Consider the following 14,810-nt stretch of genomic DNA (forward strand, 5'->3'; position numbering starts at 1 on the left):
TGTTGGAGTCGTCTTTAGCTTTCATGCCAGTAACTTAACAATCAATAGTGTGATTTAAACTCAGGATTCCATCATTAAAACTCTACGCTGTTGCTCCTGAGCCTACTAAATGGCCCGGTTCACAGACAGGGCTTAGATTAAGCCAGGACATTTACGTAACTTTTACAATCGTGCCTTAGAAGAAAACATTACTGGTGTGCATCTTGAGACAAAACAATGACACATTTATTTTAAGATATGCCAGTGCAAGTTGCTTTCAGTTAAAACAGCTCAAACATGCATTTTAGTCTGAGACTAGACTTAAGCCTGGTCTGTGAAACTGGGGGAATGTGTTTTTGGATAAGCTTTATTTTATATAATGAAAAAAAACAATAGGATTTGAAATCTGTAGTAAGGCATTAACCATAAATTTAAAACTAAATTTACAAAATGATGAATAAAAAAAGCTTTGCCAGTTGTATTCAGGATAGTTGATATCTTCAAGGCAAAGTAGGAGCACCTTTTGATAATTCATTTATTTGGGGATATTGCAGGCCTACTTACTAAATTAGTAAATGTTTTTTTAAATGTGAACCAACAACTTCCCCAGGTTTTTCATATAAAACTTTCCAATGTTTCAGAACAATTGTATCACAATTTTGTACTAAATATAGAGCACAACAAAGCTTACAAATGTATATATTGTGTATATGTATTTATTTATTACATACAATCCAGATTACAATGGTTGTTAACCAAAATTAAGGTTTGCACCATATCAAATAACAGTGTTCAGTAATTTAGAAAAACAAACAAGCAGGATTTACAATGACTGTTGCGTGTCTTTAATCAAGTGCTCTAATTCAGAATTGCTTTTCTGATCATTTAAATACAAAATAAGGAATTTTTTAATTAGGAATGTACCATAGGTGTATAAAAGCATTATGCATTACATTGCCATGGCTTATTTAAAAAACAACAACAACAAAAAAAAAACGTCATTGGCATATAGGTTAAGCTGTGTACAGCATTCAGGGTGCAAAACATGTGCACGGACATCCCAGAGTGCTACTCATCGCTAACATGTTTGCATCTATATTATGTTTAGTCCACTAATATGGCTCTCCCAAAGGCAGACTGGCCTTGCCCACACAAATGGGGCTTGTAGGAAAATGAATTATCCTGATTCAAGAACTCAAGTGGGGTTCCAAAGCACCCATATAATGACGAACATTCTGCTGATTGGGACGATTCCCATGGTAACAGTTTTATAAGGCATTGCTCTGTTTATCACGTCCCACGTCATGAAAGTACAAGTTGGCACAGATACACAGCAGAACGATGGAACACAGCATGTAGTAGATCAAGTTGCGAAACTTGGGCTCCAGATCTCCCTGTCTATACCAGAATATCTGAAGGAAAGAGATGGATTGCATTAAAAACATTTATTTCTCTTTGGGACCATTGAAGGAATTAATTAACCCTAATGCTTTTTAGCCTACACAGCAAGTTCTCACTCACCAGAACCAACACGGACCCGCAGACTAGCATGATACAGATGGCAAAGAAAATATTCAATGGCTTTGGAGGCAGTGAAGGGAAGATGATTGAGCTTATGATGGTCACCTGAAAGAGAAAGGGACAATTAATTATTTACAATATTATTAACAGACATATTGAGATCTTCATTAGTTGTAAAAACTTACCAGAACGAGTAAAGACGTGAGTCCACCGATCACTAAATTGATGATTCGATCCTGAAAGTGACCCAACAAAAATATATTAGTGTAGTTGACAGAAAATAGTTTCATGGTACAGGTAACTCAAGGTGCTGCAGTAAATGTTCTCTTTTTAAATATCTACATCATTATGCGGAACGACTTAACAAGGTAACTGCGAAATAAAGTTGTGAAATATGAAACAAAGTTACATTGTGCGATAAAAAGTCACACTGTGCCTGAGCCAAAACATTATGGTCTAATATACTGTTGGCCCTCTGTGTGCTGCCAAAACTGCTCCGACCCGTCGAGGCATGGACTCTACACACCCCTGAAGGTGTCCTGTGTTTCTGGCACCAAGACTTTAGCAGCAGATCCTTCAAGTCCCGTAGGTTGTGAGGTGGAGCTGCTGTGCGTCGAACTTGATGTTCCTGCACATCCCACAGATGCTCAATTGGGGAATTTGGAAGCCAGGGCAACATCTTGAACTCTTCATCATGTTCCTCAAACCATTCCTGAACACAATGTGTGCAGAGTGCATTATCCTGCTGAAAGAGGCCACTTCAACCAGGGAACACCGTCGTCATGAAGGGTCTACCTGGTCTGCAACAATAGCCGCTTTCCGACCGGAGGAACCTTTTCACAGTTCCTAGAACTATTGGCTAAAGTACCCGGATGTCGGCGTGTTCGCACCGCAGGAACTAGGAACGATTTTAGTTCTAGGAACTCCATTTGTAGGAACTAATTTGGGTCCTACTTCAGAGTCGGTCTAAACCAGCACTATAGGAACTATCCGTGACGTTAGTGTACGCTGATTGACCGAACGCACGCGGAACATCAGCACCCGCCATTTTTAAAACAGCTAGAATGTAAACACACAGATTATAGCCTATATATTTACTCCATAAACTAACTATACAAACATGGAAAACAGTGATAGATGGGTCTCTAAACCTTTATGCTGAAGAGAAAATCCAACGCAACTTTGAGGGAACCAAGCCAAACATTATTATGTTTATCTGCCCAGCTAGCAACACTGGACATCAACCACACGGCATAGGCTAATAACCTTTTTTCATATACTGTCTACTTTCTATAACAGTTCTATCTAATAACATGTTAAACAGTACTGTTAGACAGATCGCTAACTAATAAACACAGAGAATGCGAGCATTGTTTGCTCTGGCGTTCTCAGCGCCGCCAAAATAAAGGTCCGTCGCACCGTCAAAATAAAAGTCGCCGTGCTTGCGACACTCCCTTACCCCTCCTACCAGTTCCTATGGCCACTTGGCCAGTGCGAACGCAAACAGCAAAACCGAGTTTGGGGGAGAGTAGTTCTTAGAACTGTTTAGAAGTGGACAGTTCCTAGAACTAAGTTCCTAGAACTACTTGGTCGGAAAGCGGCTAATGTTTATGTAGGTCACATGTGTCAAATTTACATCCACATGAATGGCCATGGTTTCCCAGCAGAACATTGCTCAGAGCATCAAACTCCCTCCACTGGCTTGTCGTTGTCCCAGAGTGCATCCTGGGTGCCTTCACTTCCCCAGGTCCACATGATGTAAAAGAAAATGTGACTCATCAGACCAGGCAACCTTTTTCCACAGCTCCGGTTCTGATGCTCATGTGCCCGTAGTAGGCACTTTCGACGTCGGACAGGAGTTATCATAAGCACTCTGATTGGTCTGTGGCACTGTCTGCCCATAACCATCATTACAATTTTGCGTGACCTTCTGTTGGCCCAGACCGGGAGCGACCCACAAGCCTTGCCGTTTCATAGATACTCTGACCCAGTCGCCTTGCCATAACAATTTGGCCCTTGTCAAAGTCACTCAGATCTTTATTCCTGCCCATATCTCCTGCATCCAACACGTTGATTACGAGAACTGACTGTTTGCTTACCATCTAATCTACCCAGACCTTAATATGTGGCCTTGTTTGGAGATGATCAACGATATTTGCTTCACCTGTGACTGGTCATAATGTTTTGGCTCATCATACTATTATATTTTGATGGAATATTATCATGGCAAATATTTTATTTGGAATAATAAAAAAGGTTAACTTTATACTACAAAAACAAACAGTCGAGTTACCCTGGCCGACGTCTCCCCGAACAGAGGCCTGTTGTCCATGCCACTGGTGCCATAGGTGCGTGTAGTGAAGTCATGCGTAGGGAAGTCATCCATGGCCAGAGCAGTGCACACACACTTTCCTGATATCTTCTACCAGCAGCTGCTCCTCTGGAGAGGAGGATGGCAGTGCATGCTGCTCGCTGCTCTCTAGCTTAGGTTCGCTCCTCAGGACAAGCGGTTTAGGAGCAGCAGATAGTCATGGTTGGGTCACCTAGAGCACAGATAAGCCACATGACATGTTCATACAGGTTAAAACATTCATTTACTTCACTCTACTGATAATTTCATGGCACGTCAAAGTGTGATATGAACTAAAGCAAACCACAGAGCCTCAGCACTGAATGATCCGTCATGCACTTTGCTCCTTTTCCCATGAATTCGAAGACTTTTATTACAATGGTGCTTCAGAGTAACACAACAAGCTGGCCTTTCTAATAATCAGCCCAAAGGGCTTGGGTTGATTCTGGCAGCCTGGATCATGAAACCATAAGCACAGCCTTAAAAATGTGTGATCGGTCATGTGAGCGCTTGAGCTTGGCGTCAGTGCACAGTTTATGTGGTTTGTAAGCCCTGGTAGTTTTTAATCAACTATATAGTCACATATAAACATGATATATAAACAATATGGCAATTTATTTGGGTCACAACAAGTACATTAGTAATGGTGTCATCGGAAAAACACATCCTTAAAGGGAAAGTTCACCTACAAATTAAACTACTTCTGTCATAATTTGCTCAGTACATTAAGGTTATCGTCTGTATTCTTTGGAAGTCATATAGGTTTGGAACAACATGATGGTGCATAAATAATGATAATTTTATATCATTGTATGTAGTGCACAACGTACAGCACATTACTTTGTGATCCGAGGCAAATCTTCATCATGATGATGGATCGATGGCTCAGAAATGGTAAATGCAGCTCATGTCATCCGATATCTGAGGAGGAAGGACGAGGAGGATCTCCAGACTATTTTTCAGCTCTGTAACCAAATAAAACAAATGCACCATTAGTGTCTAATGTTATTACTTTCTACTATTGATTGTTCTGGTCTTGACTAGGACTTGAAATTGCTTACTGGCCATAAAAAAATCGTAAATCACCTTCAGACAACAACTGGACATCACTGTTTATCAATCCAGTAAATGACTTCATTACTTTGACTGTATCAGTGCAGGTGCATGAACTGATTTTTGTTTATATCCACACACTAACACACCGATCAAAAATATAATTCTCTAAACTGTCTTTCTTAGTCTGAACATGTAACGTTATGTTAACTAAAATACAACTACAATCAGATTGCTGTTATAGATTAATATTGACATCAAAGAGCTAATAGCTAATGTGAATGAAAACAAACCGTCCGAACGGGGCAGACATAATGAGAATATAATAATCAACTAAACTTATCTAACTTACCTGGATATAACAAACAAGAGGGATTTATTGATCACACGGGGTAGCTTTCCGATCAGAGTATTATCCGCATGACTTCAAAAGAGCAGTAATAACGGCTAGCTGCATGAAACCGGAAGTGACGTGTTCTTAAAGGGCCATACGGTTAGTTTTATGTTTATCTTTTTTTTTTTTTATATATATTTTATTTTTAAACAGTATGGCATTACAAACCGTATTACAACCTTTTACGAATTTGTACAAGACTGAGCAGGTGAATTTTATGTTTATCTTATTTGTCGCTGAAGGGTCCCAGGACCCAAATGTTTTGGAAAGAACTAAATAATTACTTAAAAAGAAAAGCTATGATTCTTGTTAACTTTGAAGAAGTTGATGTTATGCTAAAACCTTTTTCATTTGATGGTGATAAAAATATTTGATTTATTACAATTGCCCGTTGCTATATTTACAAATTTTGAACAATTTGAATTTGATGTTAAAATATATTTAGAAACAATATCCAAAAGTAAAAATGCCTTTTCTTCCTTTTTTTCTTTTACCACTGACATGTATGGTTATATGTACTCTTCTATGTAAATTATGTTTTGTTCTTATTAAAATTCAATAAAACAAAAAAAGTTTTGTGAAAGGCACAAACCTCAAATTATGTCAAAATGTATGTTATAAGCAACACCTAAAGCATATAAAAATACATTTAAAAGTTGCAAAATCACAAATTTCTTGAATTTAAGATTAATATTCATCATCTACTTAGTTTTATTGTCCTATACAAAAATATTTGCCTCAACTCAAAGTAGTAGAATTTGTGGGGAAAAAAAGGTTCTTAATCTCTCTGTATAAATGCACAGTTACAATCATTGTAACAATATACATGCATTGGTTTATCTGTTATGCTTCTGTCATATAGTTTGTTACGGCTGTTTTGTTTCCAATGGTGTGCTGCATAACTAAGAGCAAAACACTTAAAGGGATAGTTCAACTAAAGATGAAAATTCTGTCATCATTTACTCACCCTCAAGTTGTCCTAGACCTGCATGAATTTATTTCTTCTGCTGAACACAAAAGAAGATATTTTGAAGAATATGGGTAACCAACCAGTTGATGGATCCCATTGGCTTCAATAATAGGAAAAAAACTACTATAGAAGTTAATTCTTCAAAATATACTGTATATACTATATATATATATACTGTATATACTGTTCATCCAAAGAAAGAAATGAATACAGGTTTTGGGGGAACTATCCCTTTAAATGATATAAATTTACATTTGTAAATGCATACCTATACCAACCTGGTACTGGTTTTGTTCTGGCTTTAGAGCATTTAGTAAAGAGGTGAAACTCTGGCTATTGATTGTTTACATGTAAAATGTTTATTTAGATCATTTTTTTTAATTCAGAAACTTACATTAAGAAAACAGCAAGACATCTCTGACCATGAGTTTTCAAAAGACAGTATTTAAAAATGAAAGAAAAAAAATGAAAATGGCATAAGCGCTGATGGGGTCGGGTCAGTACGCATACACCTTCACTTTATGGACCTCTCGGTCTTCACACTCCCGCTTTTTGTTGTAATAATAGAAAGTATTATCTCGACGCTGAAGCTTCTTCACAAACCCACTGTCGGGCCAACGGTCAATCTGAAAGGACAACACAACAATATTCAATTATCAGGACTGTGACGCCAGTAAGTACTTAACTAAGAAATGAACAGACTAAGCATAAACACTTTCAATGTGCATTGATTTTAGACGTCACCATCCAACTCCTGAAAAGACGATTATAGATGGAAAAGAGGTTGAAATGGTTGAGTCGTACAAGCATCTGGGAATCATCATTGATAACAAGTTGACCTTTGAACTAAACACAGACATGCTGAGTAAGAAAAGTCAGCAACGTCTCTTCTGTCTGAGGAAGCTAAGTTGACAGATCTCTGATGACAATGTTTTAGAAATCTTTTATTGAGTCTTTTATTTGCTGGTATGCTTCTCTTAGTTTAAAACGGAAAAACACATTAGCAATGGTTAATAAAGTTAGCAGCAAAATCATCGGGATTCAGCAGATAACACTAACCGAACTGTACAATAGACATGTACTTAAAAGGCTGAATCCATCATGTCTGATAGTTCTCACCCCCTGCATGCAGAATTTACGATGCTGCCTTCTGGTTCCCGTTTTAGTCAGCCATCCGCCAAAACAAATAGATATAAATTCTCCTTTGTACCCTCTGCTATCTCTCTGCTTAACTCTGTAAAAAAGAGGTGACGTCTGCACGTAAGGTATATTGAACTTGAACTTTAAATGTTTGTGGTATTCATTTATCCATTTGTCTGATCTTGTATTTTATTTTTGTATTTATTTTTTATGATGTTGTTGCTTTGTTGTCATGTATTGTATGTTAACTTCTTTGCTACTGCAGCAAAACTAATCGCCCCTTGGGGACAAATAAAGGTTTTGAACTTTATAAAACATACCAATAAAACTTTAATACATATTGTATAGTTTTATTGGTATGTTTTATCAATGAAAGTACATATGAAGAGTTCAGATGCAAAAGCCTCTAAGTGCCATCTGAAATTTTCTTCTAGAATGATCATTTTTTATCAAGCTCATATATTTAAGTTTAGCAATTTCACTTAAATGACAATGAAAACAACCTATTAATTGTCATAGTAGTGACCAAAAGTGATGTCTGGCTGAGGAAAATTATTAAAAATGTGTTAATTTTTTTAATATTAATAACTGATTGTGTTGTGGTCAATGTATGCTTTATATATATATATATATATATATATATATATATATATACATATATTAAATATATATTTACAAACTTGTATGGTACTTGACAGTACTAATATATATATGTGTGTGTGTGATGTCAGGAGGGGATATTTGTTTTTACTGACCCTAAAAGATAATTAAAACAAAATATTTTGATAATATAATGTAGGCTATATAATGAAATTTCTCGGTTTGCGTGTAACGTATATTATAACGATTGTGTAAACATTATAAAATAAGTAATAATGTGCTTATTAAAATGGTAATAATGTAATAAAAGTTCTTCTAAGTGACAGCAGAAAGATGTCAGTGTGTACCTCGGCTTGCTGTATCTGTCGGTACTCGAGCTCGTCCCGGTATCCGGCCTGCTGGAAGCGGTACAGGTCCTCCACCTCACCTGTCCACTGCTTCGCGCGGCTCATGGACTTGGGCTTGGCCTTGTTATCCAGTAAAACTGGGCAGGACATGATTTCTGTGTATGATTAAAAAAATACATCACTCACTATTCTACTTTGAATAAATCCAGTTTGACCACAGATTCTACTTTACATAATCAACAAGTCATAACACCGTGTCACGTGTTCAACAACAATACGCTCATTCACCGAATAATTAATGCTGGAGTTATAAACATTGGCGGCATCTAGTCTAATTTACTCAGAAGATGCATTGAAGTCCGCTATTAATTGATAAACTGGTTGATATTTATTAATAATAATGTTTTAAATACAAACTTACATTGACGTGCGTGATAAAAAGATGAATTGTCAACGTGTTCGTTTGGTTGAGCGATGTTGCGCATCGTCGTTTCCTAGCAACTTAGCATGAGGGTAAAATGGCCAATAGAAAACATTCCCGGAATTCCATAGTTTGGATGGCCAATCAAACCTATCCCTAGAATGTCCTAGAAGAAACTGACAAAACTGTTCTTGGGTATGCACAATTATTTGTAAAACTTTATTCACATTTTTGTCTCAGTGTATTGTTTTGGAGTATACCGATTGCTGTGGCTTTTTGCAATGTTTTAAGGATTGAATTTTAGTCCATTAGATGTCGCTGTACAATTTACACTATCAGGTTACCGATGTTTGTTTCCGACTCACGTGGTTTCATACCAAAGCGATGCCAGGAGGAGGAAAGACAGATGCAGGGAACAGGGGTGCTGTCTGCGACTCGAGCCCAGGAAGAGTTTGGGCAGTGATGTCCTGAGGTCTCAGGGGGATTTTGAGTTCTTCATCAGCTCAAACTCAGTGCAGTCAGCATGAGCTCGTTTGCTGGACGCATGAAGGAATATCCCACCATCTCCCTGGACCGATTTGACAGGGAGAATTTGCACGCCAGAGCTTATTTCCTCTCTCACTGCCATAAAGGTGCATATGTGTATATTATGGACATCGCATCAGAACCTGCTTATGCACTTTCCAGGCAGCATGAATGGCTAAATTGGTTTGCCATGATTATGATCACTGTTCTGACATATCTGTTGATGTTTATGTTTAACAGATCATATGAAAGGGTTGAAAGGACCTTTGATGAAGAGAAAACTGAAGTTTAGGTGAGTGATGGTTGTTTTATTCCAATGTGACCATGTCGTTTTCTTATTAAACATGTGAGGTTAAACGTCATAGTTTACATAAACTTTGGCTTTGTCCGTAATTTTTACGTTTAAAAGTATTGTTTATAAACTAATGTATAAATTATATATATATATATATATATATATATATATATATATATATATATATATATGTATGTATATGTATATATATATATATATATATATATATATATTAAGTGTTTGTGTGTGTCAGTTCAATTTGTTTTTATATACTTTTATTTTTTATAAACAAGCTTTTTTCAGTTTACATACTATAATGCTGCAGTATTATGTCTACGAACATTGTCTTGGTATATAAATATTGTCATATTTATGTATTTTTTATTTTTATGTACAAAATGTAAGTTTGTTTATTCTGCCTTTACATTAAAATGTTCTTTGCCGTTATCTAACTTTTAAACAATATCTTTAAAAGACTATTTATTTAATAGTAACTAAAAATTAATATCCATTTTTCATACTGTACAATATATGCCAAATTCACTCTAGCAAAAACAGTTTTCAGTGTTTTAATTTATGTAAATTATATATATATATATATATATATATATATATATACACACACACACACAAGCAGTGTTGTAAAGTATTTGAGTAAATGTAATTAGTTACTGTACTTAAGTATCTTTTTGGCTACTTTGTAGTTTTCAGGGTACTCTTATCACCACTGTATATATTTGACAAGACACTGACAAACTTATTGTCTTTGTTAGTTTAACAGTGAAGCTGTACTGCTCATTTGTCACAAAGGAGCTCCTGCTTAGTAACCCAAAATATGTATTCTGGGAAGATCACATTGTAAGTATTCATTTCAGCCATGCAAATTTCCATAAATCGTTCTGCTAACCGTTAAACATCCTGATACGAGAACATCTCCATCACAAACTAGGTGCCCCTGGAGCTGGACAGTCCAACGCACATATCTCTGATAGATGAAACCACTGGAGAGGTGGGCGTTTAGCTCCTAGTTCATTCTTTTGTTTAGTGTTTTTGAGTTGATCTGAATTTGTATTTGTTTTTTCTCTTCAGTCAGAGGATGTTGTTGTAACTCTGCTCACAGCGGGACACTGTCCAGGATCGGTCATGTAAGCCAGTGGTTCCCAAACCTGTCCTGAAGGACCCCCAACACTGCATGTTTTCTTTGTCTCCCTAATCAAACACACCTGATTCAACTCATCAGCTCATTAACCCATGTGATAATGAGCAGATGAGTTGAATCAGGTGTGTTTGATTAGGGAGAGAAAGAAAACGTGCAGTGTTGGGGGTCCTTCAGGACAGGTTTGGGAACCACTGATGTAAGCAACCGGAACATGAATTAAGAATGTAAATAGAGTCCATTTTGATGAAATCATGGCTTGAAACTCTCAACACAGGTTTCTGTTTGAGGGCGCTCAGGGTACAGTGCTCTACACGGGGGACTTCAGACTGGCTGTCGGAGACGCTGCAAGAATGGAGTGCTTGCACTCCGGAGACAGGTATTCAGATATAAGCAGATATTTAAATACAACACATTTTGTAGATAATAATACAGTTCAAATGTTTGTGTTGCAGGGTAAAAGACATTAAGAGTGTGTATATCGATACCACATTCTTCGATCCCAAGTACCATCAGATCCCTAGCAGGGTAAGCATTTACACTTACCTGGATTATATCAAACAGACTTGAGGCGTTTGTATCTTTCTTTCCATAACTGTTTTCCCACTGTTTTAGGAGGCTTGTTTAACAGGGATAAGACAGCTGATCCAGGACTGGATCTGTCAGAGTCCGTACCATGTGGTTTGGTTAAACTGTAAGGCAGCGTATGGTTACGAGTACCTCTTTACCAACTTGGGACAAGAGTTCAGCTCACAGGTCAGTGATTTTCTTTTTCACTAATTCTTTCTGCCTAGTTTTGCAAACATTAACAGTTTCTCTACTATAGATACATGTGAAGAGCTTGGATATGTTCAAAAAAATGCCTGAAATTCTGTGTCATGTGACCACCAACCGGGCAACGCAGATCCACGCTTGTAGGCACCCCAAGGTAGGCTCATCCTTTGCATAATGACATCGTCATATACATCCTGTTGTAAACGGAGATCACGTCTGTGGCTTTTTCCTCAGGATGAGGAGTTCTTCAGGGCGAACAGGTTACCGTGCGGCACCACGGCTCCAGATGGCGTTCCTCTGAACATCATCAGCATCAAACCCTCAACAATATGGTTTGGAGAACGGACCAGAAAGACCTCTGTCATTGTCAAGTGAGTCATGATGCACCAATATAAAAATTCTGCCTGCAGATAATTATTTTAATGTTATGGCCAGTTTTTTTTTTTTTTTTAACAAAAAGAATTGAAAATTTTATGCGCTTTGGCCGTTCATTTACAACACAATGGCATTTTGGGGGCCTGAAAACGTAAACTTTTGAAAACGGGTTTAACGATACCTCTATTGTCTCCATTTAAACTACAAACACGCATATTTGTGAAAACAGTGACATCATGCACATGCATATTACCTGTTCAGTCGTGTTTCTTTCTGACATCGCCATCTACTGGCCTGGCAGCAGAATACAGCTTTTTAGTCGTTTTTGCAGATCCGTGTGAACGGGATCGTTTTGACATACATCGTTGTTGTGTAAACGCACACTTAAATTGTATACTATCTAAATAAAACTTTAAAAACTAAAATATCTTGTAAATATTTTGTTAGAAGTGAATTTAGCATCACGTTATAATGTACAGTATGAAAAATGTGTATATATATATATATATATATATATATAGACATACACACAATAAATATATACATTTTTAAACTTTTATATTCTAAAATTGTATATTTGATTTATTTTTTAATTCTGTATATATAATAAAATCACATTAAGTGTTCATACATATAATATAACACTTATTTATTGAATGTCTCTCTTTTTAGGATGGGGAGCAGTTCCTACAGAGCATGCTTTTCTTTTCATTCCTCTTACTTAGAAGTAAGAGAAATCCCACTTAAAATATTTTTCATACATGACAGCATACACAGGGTTAGGATATCATAAGGCCGTTTCTATTTCCTTTGACTAGGTTAAGGACTTTCTATCCTACATTGGTCCTGTTAACATCTACCCTAATGTCATTCCATTGGGCAAGACACTGGAGGACGTCACAGATCTGTAAGGACTGATCCTTCTTCTTTTTTTTTAACCATGTTGTCATGAGATACTTTTTTAAAAATGATCTTTTTAAATTCAGGTTGAAGCCATTGTGTAGAAAACACACTGAAAGGGAAGAGATTGTCTACAAACCGCTTGGAACCCTTAAAGGAACCAGAAAGAGATGCACATCAGAAGGTAGAAACAGTTTTCATTATAAAACTATTTCTATTATTCATCATTAAAACGGTTACTAGTGCTTATAAATTTCTTTCTGCCAAGGCTCAGACAGTAATGACGACTTGTTTGATGAGGTTTCCACGGCTCCGAGGTGGCGGAAGATAAGAGTGGTTGATCTGACCAAGATTGCCAATAGTGCACAACCATGTAGTCCTAATAAAGATTCTCATGATACAGACCAAATGTACTCCCTCATACAGCCCTGTCCCTCCGCACACTCGTCCAATTACATGGACTGCACTGAATCAAATGATGATGATGATGACGACGATGAAGATGATCCTGAGCAATCTCCTGTACCTCACCCATCTGGTCTTGCTCCTCCATCTTGCACAGAAATGCCATGCTCAAAACTGACTCGTTTGGACTCGTCCCGATCCAAAGCTGCTCAGCCTTGTTGGGAAAAGTTCTTCAAGGCAGAACCGGTGTTGACGGACGAGAGCGAGTTGGATAACAGTCAGAACAGCCACAACACAGCCACCGAAAACACAGTGTCCCAATCGCCTGAGCTGTTTCAGGATGAAGATGAGGACGACAAGAGCTCCGTTCACATGACTTCCTCTCAGTCCACTCATATATCAGACGCAGGAATGGAGAGCCTCAGTCAAATGGACACCGTTCTTGTCCAAGTGGATGAAAGTAAAGCCGTTATTAGTGAGCAGTGTAACCGAGATGTGATCGAAACTGAACAGAAGACGGAAGAAGCCGTGGAGCCGAAATCAGACTCTCAGGTGTCATCAGATTTCGAGCTTCCACCAACACCAGGTTCAAAAGTCCCACAGCCAGAAGACCTGAAGGACCTGTACAGGAAGTTGGCAGCAGGGGAGGAAGTGGTCACAAGGCAAATTTATTAATTTCATGTTTGTTTATTCATGTATTATTTTTTGGTTTGTTGTACGACAGCTTACCTCATGCAGTTTTGTACCTTTATAAATACTGAATACTTTAATTAAATTCCTCAAGCAAATGCGTACAATGTTTTCTGTTCTAGTTTAGAAACCATTAAAAAAAACTTGATGAAGGTGAAAAAATAAAACGGTAACACTTTACAATAAGGTTCATTAGTTAACATTAACTAATAATGAACTGCACTTATACAGCATTTGTTCATCTTTGTTATTGTTAATTTCAACATTTACTAATACTTTATTAAAATCTTGTTAACTTTAGTTAATGCACTGTGAACTAACATGAACAAACAATGAACAGCTTTATTTTTATTAACTAACATTAACAAAGATTAACAAAAACAGTAGTAAATGTATTGCTCATTGTTAGATCATGTTAGTTAATACTTTTGCTAATGTTTAATAAAGGAACCTTATTGTAAAGTGTTACCAATAAAACTTAAAAGAAATAGAAATAATGCCTTGCCAATTAATTGAAATCAAGTACTAAAATTAATGAAACCAAAAATTAAATAAAAAGTAAATTAAAGGTAAATAGAAATATTAAAAACGAACAAAAATTAAATGCTACAAAAACACACATCAAAAATATTAAAATTAAAAGTTAAAATTAAAAAAGGCTAAATTAAAATAATACTATAGAAATACTAAAATAACAACGTTCACATTGTGTCATAATTATAAGATGGCAACTCAAAGATTTAATAAAATTAAAACTTGCCAAGTGCTAAATGAGTGTAAAAATAAAAGCACACTAGGTAACTGGTTATATTAAAACAGTTCAAACAGAAATATGTGACCCTGGACCTCAAAATCAGTCTTATGGGTATTTAAAAAAAAAATTGAGATCTATACATCACCTGAAAGCTGAATACA

The 14,810-nt window shown here is 36.7% G+C and overlaps 3 protein-coding genes across 4 annotated transcripts; 1 reads left to right on the forward strand and 2 right to left on the reverse strand.

Moving 5' to 3' along the window:
- Positions 1–677: 677 nt before the first annotated feature.
- tmem243b (transmembrane protein 243, mitochondrial b) lies at positions 678–5,372 on the reverse strand. Of its 2 annotated transcripts, none has more exons than XM_084113088.1 (6): positions 5,256–5,372; positions 4,691–4,815; positions 3,794–4,043; positions 1,686–1,736; positions 1,501–1,605; positions 678–1,391 (listed from the first exon to the last, which is right to left on the reverse strand). In XM_084113088.1, the coding sequence occupies exons 3-6, from the start codon at positions 3,884–3,886 to the stop codon at positions 1,248–1,250; spliced, it is 393 nt and encodes a 130-aa protein (XP_083969214.1). In that variant the 5' UTR covers positions 3,887–4,043; positions 4,691–4,815; positions 5,256–5,372; the 3' UTR covers positions 678–1,247. The 2 variants fall into 2 exon arrangements, with proteins under 2 accessions (XP_083969214.1, XP_083969213.1); XM_084113087.1 differs by having other exon boundaries at positions 4,681–4,815.
- Positions 5,373–6,603: 1,231 nt separating this feature from the next.
- On the reverse strand, positions 6,604–8,904 carry meig1 (meiosis/spermiogenesis associated 1). The gene is made up of 3 exons (XM_084110907.1): positions 8,776–8,904; positions 8,355–8,509; positions 6,604–6,893 (listed from the first exon to the last, which is right to left on the reverse strand). Exons 2-3 carry the CDS (start codon positions 8,502–8,504, stop codon positions 6,765–6,767), a joined length of 279 nt encoding a protein of 92 aa, XP_083967033.1. The 5' UTR covers positions 8,505–8,509; positions 8,776–8,904; the 3' UTR covers positions 6,604–6,764.
- Positions 8,905–9,131: 227 nt separating this feature from the next.
- Positions 9,132–13,993, forward strand: dclre1c (DNA cross-link repair 1C, PSO2 homolog). Its single transcript, XM_084110900.1, has 14 exons — positions 9,132–9,407; positions 9,541–9,592; positions 10,369–10,453; positions 10,545–10,604; positions 10,685–10,740; positions 11,029–11,130; positions 11,207–11,279; positions 11,367–11,507; positions 11,578–11,679; positions 11,760–11,896; positions 12,573–12,627; positions 12,719–12,807; positions 12,887–12,984; positions 13,069–13,993. Exons 1-14 carry the CDS (start codon positions 9,299–9,301, stop codon positions 13,878–13,880), a joined length of 1,971 nt encoding a protein of 656 aa, XP_083967026.1. The 5' UTR covers positions 9,132–9,298; the 3' UTR covers positions 13,881–13,993.
- The last annotated feature ends 817 nt before the right edge of the window (positions 13,994–14,810 follow it).

This window comes from Abramis brama (assembly GCF_963993115.1).
Source record: "Abramis brama genome assembly, chromosome: 4".
Classification (NCBI taxonomy): domain Eukaryota; kingdom Metazoa; phylum Chordata; class Actinopteri; order Cypriniformes; family Leuciscidae; genus Abramis; species Abramis brama.

Coding starts and splice junctions, on each gene's coding strand:
- meig1 (XM_084110907.1), bottom strand. CDS start 8,504: ATGTCCTGCCCAGTTTTACTGGATAACAAGGCCAAGCCCAAGTCCATG. Junction 6,894..8,354: donor GACAGATACAGCAAGCCGAG/GTACACACTGAC, acceptor TTGTCCTTTCAG/ATTGACCGTTGGCCCGACAG.
- tmem243b (XM_084113088.1), bottom strand. CDS start 3,886: ATGGATGACTTCCCTACGCATGACTTCACTACACGCACCTATGGCACC. Junction 1,737..3,793: donor TCGGGGAGACGTCGGCCAGG/GTAACTCGACTG, acceptor GGTCACTTTCAG/GATCGAATCATCAATTTAGT. Junction 1,606..1,685: donor TCACGTCTTTACTCGTTCTG/GTAAGTTTTTAC, acceptor TTTCTCTTTCAG/GTGACCATCATAAGCTCAAT.
- dclre1c (XM_084110900.1), top strand. CDS start 9,299: ATGAGCTCGTTTGCTGGACGCATGAAGGAATATCCCACCATCTCCCTG. Junction 11,280..11,366: donor ACCATCAGATCCCTAGCAGG/GTAAGCATTTAC, acceptor CCACTGTTTTAG/GAGGCTTGTTTAACAGGGAT. Junction 12,985..13,068: donor AAAGAGATGCACATCAGAAG/GTAGAAACAGTT, acceptor CTTTCTGCCAAG/GCTCAGACAGTAATGACGAC.